Genomic DNA, 7,537 nt, shown 5'->3' with positions numbered 1-7,537 from the left:
CTCTTTCTCTGTTTCTATTTCCATGAAATTATAATAATTGATAAAAAAATGTTTTTCTGTAAAATATCTAATCTATAACTTGCTTAGATCATATTTAAACTCAGTCCTGATCTCACAATTTAAATGGAAAGTTTCCTAAGTACAGACAGATTCTTTACACTTTATTATGATAAAAGAAGAGAATATATTATGATTTGAAGTTGAAATAAATTAAAATGAAGACGAGAAATATATTTGCAGCTCGTATTTGATAGTGTAAATTTGTGCCCAATTTCGTTATAAAAGAATATTTATATAGGATTCTACAGAGAAATTTTAATTTTCCTTTATCACAAAAAATCCTCTTTTAATCTTTTATATATCAATTGAAAAATTTTTTTAAATTAAGAGATCTCGAAAAAAGTTAGATTTCTGAAAAATAATCTGACAATAAAATCTTATCCTTTGTATTTACTATTTTGAGATTTAATTGTTTGAAAATGTAATTTCCGGCATGCTTGTATATGAATGCAATAGTGAATGTTTAATATCGAAATAAATGTTCAATATCGAAAATTGCCTTGAATTTTTGGCAGAGAAAAAAATCATCTACAAATTGATCCGAGATGCTATCGTTAGAATTATATAACACCAGGACTTTTCAGATACCCTATACAATACAGTCGTTGATGATTAAGAATTCACGAGCGACGCAATCTGCCGAATAAAAGCGCTAGGCTAGATTTAGCATCGTAGCTGCGGTGGTCCAGTAGTTGCTCTCTCACCAATGTCGAAGAAGGTCCGATCGCTGTCCTGTAAGATTTATTTGACGACATGAGGCTGGAATACGACACGAGGGCAAGGGAGAAAAGCGCGGAATTTCAAAGGGAGCGCGATCCTTCATTCGACGTAAGGTCATATAGGAGGCGGAGAATTTTCGATCGAGGGACATACATTTCTATTTTTTACTTTTGCATTTTATTCTCTCACTCTCAGACAAATAGGTATGCTATTTCATACGAGAAATATCTTAAAACAAGATTTCGTAGCTCTAAATCACACATTCCAAGCACTTCCCCATAACATAAAGCGTTTGTTTATTTCATACAAAATTTGCAATATATGTATATATCAAAATATAGTAAAATTCATATATATTAAATTTCTCTTCCTGTAGAATTTTTGTATAAATTTATATATTATTCATATATAATAATACATCCAATAATTTTCATCAAAAATCCTCACTAATAGAAGTAAGTTTCTATATGTGTGGAAAAAAATATATAATATTAAAAAATTTTTTAAATTTTAATTCATTTTGAGAAATATATACACACACATATATATATATATACATGTTATCTTTCTACTTTTATATAACATATTATATTTATCAAGTTAAAGAAATTGATAAAGCTCTGAAAGTGAAAATTAATTTTGAAATTTTGCGAGCAACTAAGAGCCAGACGCGGATAGTAGTGCGTCAATTTCATAGAAAATAATTCTTCTATGGAACTGATTATTGTGCACAAGGCATGAAATTTTCTTGGTCCTATACCAAGTGTAATACATCTCAAATTGAGATTTATAATAACCCCTCTTTATTCCCACAAAGAGACGAAGGCGAGAAAAATATCAGGAAAAATATTATTATATATTATAAATTATTATGTAATATTATTTATGTTTTGTTTTCTTAGTCTTATGCTAGGATTTTTCAAATTAATCAATATAACGGAAACCTCAAGTCATTCCAAGGCTAGATTATAAAGAAGGCACTGTCTTAAGATTGTTTGAAAGAACAAAAAAAAATAATCTTGAGTAAAAAATATTAAGCATTTGCATGTACATTTATAGCAACACGCTCGGTTATGTATATGATCGCGAGACAAATCACATTTTGCGTAGAATTAAATTACTAATTACAGTTCTCCGAAGCGTCGTTACGACGTGAACGGCTTCTGTCTCTATTTTAAATAAGATACTTTTTACAATATGTACAATCTCACATTCGCGATTATAATGACGGAATGACGGAAATTGGCAGATATATTAAATAGCATGCCTCCCCCTCTCTCTCTCTCTCTCTCTCTCCCTCTCTCTCTCTCTCTCTCTCTCTCTCTCTCTCTCTCTCTCTCTCTCTCTCGGGTACGCGTAAAAATTATAATCGGCCGCGTTAAAGTTCATTTACGTACGAGATGTAATCACCTTAATTTCGCATAACTTGCCATTATCCACCGCGTGTGTGGTCGCATTGTAGTATATAAACAGTACTTATATTTATGGTCCATAACTTTGACAGGTGAACACTTTATGTTCGTGTACGTACGTAAGTATTATTCAATACATTAATACTCGTGGAAAGTATTCAAGTACTAGACCTGGGTCGAACGTGACACTCTTACCGCGAATGACTTTTTCCGCGGGTTCAAAAGCCAGTACAAAAGCCGTCTCGCATTAAAAATCGCTCTATTAATGTCCATTTCTTAGATTTAATGATAATAAAACGAGATGATAATACTATATAGCTATAATAATACCATTATTTATAATACAAGTTTTTTCGCTCGTTTCTTAAATACAACGACACTCGTGTGCACACGGGTGATGTTTCCGAACGCAGCCTTAAAAAGATCCTTTTGTAATAATATATCAATCTCATTATATAATTATTGATCATATTTCACTCGTAAATAAATTAAAAATTATCTCGCTTCGCAATATGTAAAAATATAAAAGTTACATTTTGGAATGTGAATAAAAGATTGTTAAGACATATCTATAAAAATATGCTTAAATATTAGACGAATAAATTAATTTAATTTAGGACAAAATTCATTTTCCAGATATTCTTTCGAATTAATCTTCTGATGCCACTTCAATCTATTAAAATTTCTAAAAATTGCACGTGGTATAATATAAATTAAAACAAAATTGAAACTAGTACGCGGCTCACCTCTATTTTGACGTTCAAAGTGCATCTGAAGGTTAAAGCGAGGGAATACTTGAATAATGTAATCGCTGCGGCAGCGTAAGTGTAAATTACTGATAAGAACGAGTGGAGCATTTGAGGCATCAAGAGAGAAGAAATTTCAACATCGACGAGACGAAATGTATCTCAGATGCACCGTCATTAACTTATCTCATATCGTCAGAATTATTAAATTGCGATAAATCGACTCGATTCACGCGAGTTTCTCACGTTACAAATCAAAACTGAGCAAGTTGGTCAATAATTACACTGTAAAAAATTTTCTAAAAATTCAGACACTTTTTTGTCTGAATTTTCAAATCTGGGTGTCTAAAAGAAATTTTAGACAATGTCTTAATCATCAGAGTCATTTTTCTGAAACTTCAGAAGAGTATGTCTGAAAATTTAAGCGTGTATGAAAATTCGGACAGCATTCTATCTGAAAATTCAGACAGCGTGTCTGCAAAAAAGCTGTAGACACTTTGCTGAAGTCTCAGCCAATTTTTTTTTTACAGTGTAAAATGTCACGAAATCACAAACCTCCCTTCGATTTTAACGTCACTTTGCGATCTATCAGAACTTTGACGCGCCCGTGACTCTGATATGTACATTTCTTCGGCAAAATTAAAAATGTTCGACCGTTTCATCGAACTGAACAGTGTGTAGGAATAGAAAAATAAATCTCGCGTGCGATGTTTCGTTTCGCGAATGTAGGTTTTGAGCTAAAAACCAATGTCTCTCACAGATAGTTACTCGAATGATTCCTATCTCTTAGGAAACGCAAACAGATATGTATTTGGTAATGCATTGATACGATTGTGCGACGCCTCTTTCTATTATCATTTCCTTTGATTATCGTCGTTTCTCTCTGATGCCACGCTGTGTTCATCGTACACAAGTACGCGTCTACTTAGAACAGAACCAGGTACAACTGTAAAAAAAAATCTGTTTCTGACATTGTGTTTTTGGAACAGAATCTCTTCTCAAAAATGAGAACGCGATTCATCGGCATGCTCCAAAAGTTTTTGTGTTCCTCGCATCTATTACACTATAAAAAATTTCCTAAGAATTCAGACAAATTTTTGTCTGAATTTTCAGATCGGGATGTCCGAAAGAAATTTCAGACAATCTGTCTTAATTATCAGAGTCACTTTTCTGAAAATTCAGACAGCATATCTGCAAAAAAGCTGCAGACAGTTTGTCTGAACGCATACAGCACAGAATATTTCAATTACATTGCAGCAATGTTACAATCTTACAAGTTGCAATGCAATATTGTAGAGATATTACAGGAATATGTCACTGTAATATTTCATGAGAAATATTACTGCAACATTCCAAAAACTTTACAAAAAAAAACGGTATTCAGCCGCTAGTTCGTTTGTTTACCGCTATGCGACACGCGATGCATTATCCATCTCGTATTTGAATTTTAGTCATGAGAATTATACAAAGCTTGCAAGAAGCAACTAGCAGGAGATTAAGAATGTAATAATTATTTCTATCAGTTTAATTTCCAATACAATCCCAACACAGGAAATTCAGATATTAGACTGATTCTTTAGAAATCCGATAGATAAATGTCCGAAAAAATTAAAATCATTCATTTATTGTCTACTTAAAATATAAAATAGAATCTAATATCCATATAAACAAAATTTTAAATTTTACGAAACAGATATGTATTTGGTAATGCATTGATACGATTGTGCGACGCCTCTTTCTATTATCATTTCCTTTGATTATCGTCGTTTCTCTCTGATGCCACGCTGTGTTCATCGTACACAAGTACGCGTCTACTTAGAACAGAACCAGGTACAACTGTAAAAAAAAATCTGTTTCTGACATTGTGTTTTTGGAACAGAATCTCTTCTCAAAAATGAGAACGCGATTCATCGGCATGCTCCAAAAGTTTTTGTGTTCCTCGCATCTATTACACTATAAAAAATTTCCTAAGAATTCAGACAAATTTTTGTCTGAATTTTCAGATCGGGATGTCCGAAAGAAATTTCAGACAATCTGTCTTAATTATCAGAGTCACTTTTCTGAAAATTCAGACAGCATATCTGCAAAAAAGCTGCAGACAGTTTGTCTGAACGCATACAGCACAGAATATTTCAATTACATTGCAGCAATGTTACAATCTTACAAGTTGCAATGCAATATTGTAGAGATATTACAGGAATATGTCACTGTAATATTTCATGAGAAATATTACTGCAACATTCCAAAAACTTTACAAAAAAAAACGGTATTCAGCCGCTAGTTCGTTTGTTTACCGCTATGCGACACGCGATGCATTATCCATCTCGTATTTGAATTTTAGTCATGAGAATTATACAAAGCTTGCAAGAAGCAACTAGCAGGAGATTAAGAATGTAATAATTATTTCTATCAGTTTAATTTCCAATACAATCCCAACACAGGAAATTCAGATATTGGACTGATTCTTTAGAAATCCGATAGATAAATGTCCGAAAAAATTAAAATCATTCATTTATTGTCTACTTAAAATATAAAATAGAATCTAATATCCATATAAACAAAATTTTAAATTTTACGAATTAAATTATTTTATTATTTATTTAATTACGTTACCAAGTGGTTTTGTCATATAATATATATGTATACATATATGTATACATATTTGTAACTACAGATGTAAAGTAGTTTAGAAAACGTATAAATGTTAAGATAAGAAACATTTGTATATACTATATCTGTATATACTATATAGATACATTTACACAGTAATGCATTGCATTATTACAAGTATGTTACATTGTAAGATTACTGTAATGTTACATTGCAATGTTACTGCAATCTTGCAGCAATATTTCGCAATGTATATGGAATATTTCATTGTTACATTGAAATATCTATGTAATGTTTCTGCAATCTTTTTGTACTGTATGGGAAGTTTCAGTCAGTCATTTTTTTATAATGTATCCTTCCCTCCCCTTCCGCTCCCCTCTTCCTCTCTCCTGTTCCTCCAAACCGTTCGAATGTATTTCGCATTTATTTATTCTTTCCAATTCTTGGCCGCGATGTCCTTCATCTCACGACCTTCCGAGATATCGACGACGGCGGGATCGAGTAGCTTTTTGACGCTGTGCTGATGCTGTTTCTCGAAACTGCCAATCTGGCCGTTCTCCAGGGGCTCGTTAAGGGCGTGCGCTGTCTTCGGGACGACGACGACATCGGCGCCGATACGCCCGAGGCAGAAGTGACGGCAGGGCACCAAGACGACGAAGAGACCGAACAGAAAACCGAGAGCATTGCCGGCAAGTACGTCCCACCAGTGGTGCCGATTGTCGCCCACTCTGGTCATCGAACACGTCACGGCCCACATGGATGTCAGGCACTGCAGCCACGGTTTCAGAAACAACGTCCGATTCGGCAGACGGTTTTGCAGGTACCACTGTGCGATGCGTATAAATGCGCGTTTTTAAAAAAGGAAAGAAAAGAAAAAATCGATGTTCGTATATCTCTTCTGTTTTTTATTTTTATTTTGCACGCGATATCTATTCAACGCGGAAAAAAAATTCTCTCGGCCGAAATATTCGATTCCTTTTCCCCACTTCGGAGCGCGAATCGCTCTGTGTTTATTTCCGTAAATTTACTTGACAAGACTCGCGTTTATCGTCTACCTATCGTGCGTCCCACGAAAATCGATATTCCGTTAATAGATTTTTTTTGCAAATTCTTTAATTCTCGTCACACCTAGATACTGGCTACCGATACCGAGGAGAAGTACTCGATGCTGGCATCTCAGCTCTCTGTATTGCCAACAGATTGCTGAACTTTACGGATAACTTGACGAGACGCATTCTCTCCTTTTTTCTTATTGTTAGTATAAGTCACACAAAAAATAGATTTCTCAAGTAATAAAAATAATTTCTTACCACTAAGAAGATGCTCGTGTAGAGGGAGATAGCCGAATGACCGGAAGGAAAGGACTTGCTGGAATCCTTGACGAACCAATCGGAAAACTCGGTATTGGTGCACGTGTAAGAACTGATGTATCTGTAAAAAAAATTGAGAGACGTATACATAACTATATTTGTTCTCTCGGATTAGGCGCATATATATAAGTACACAAAATAAAATTTAAATATGTTGAAAACCTGTCGGTTATATCCAGGGAAGAGAGAGAACCTAATAATAGTTTCTTTTTTATTATCTCATTAATAGTAATAGTCTTTCATTAATAGTAATATATAATAAGTATAATTTTTTGATATATTTTACATTTATCAGATAACTCGAGTAAATTAAGGAGTTAGATAAACCGATATATGAAATATATTACAAGATATAGATTCGGGAAGATTATACAGGATGTTCTAGACCACCCGTACACCCCTTTTCTTTCAAAAACTAAGCATTTTAGAGAAAAACGTTTTGAACAAAAGTTGTATGGTTTTGAAGGGAACATAAGATGGTGTCATTGGTTTGACCTTAGATGGCATCGTTAAGGTCAAACCAATGACACCATCTTATGTTCCCTTCAAAACCATACAACTTTTGTTCAAAACGTTTTTCTCTAAAATGCTTAGTTTTTGAAAAAAAGGGGGTGTACGG

At 33.6% G+C, this 7,537-nt stretch overlaps 1 protein-coding gene across 2 annotated transcripts in view; it reads right to left on the bottom strand.

Moving 5' to 3' along the window:
* Nucleotides 1-5,523: 5,523 nt before the first annotated feature.
* Nucleotides 5,524-7,537, bottom strand: part of LOC115240508 (phospholipid phosphatase 1-like) — a 42,693-nt gene continuing 40,679 nt past the window's right edge. The window contains exons 5-6 of one of the 2 annotated variants that reach the window (XM_029815702.1): nucleotides 6,859-6,979; nucleotides 5,524-6,374 (exon numbers count right to left, since the gene is read on the bottom strand). In XM_029815702.1, coding sequence (XP_029671562.1) covers nucleotides 5,976-6,374; nucleotides 6,859-6,979 — 520 coding nt within the window. In that variant the 3' untranslated portion in view covers nucleotides 5,524-5,975. The remainder of the gene's footprint in view (nucleotides 6,375-6,858; nucleotides 6,980-7,537) is intronic. The other variant, XM_029815701.1, reaches the window with a different exon arrangement.

The sequence above is a fragment of the Formica exsecta genome, unplaced genomic scaffold, assembly GCF_003651465.1.
Source record: "Formica exsecta isolate Colony F162 unplaced genomic scaffold, ASM365146v1 scaffold44, whole genome shotgun sequence".
NCBI lineage: Eukaryota > Metazoa > Arthropoda > Insecta > Hymenoptera > Formicidae > Formica > Formica exsecta.
This window is presented reverse-complemented; position numbering and strand designations above follow the sequence as displayed.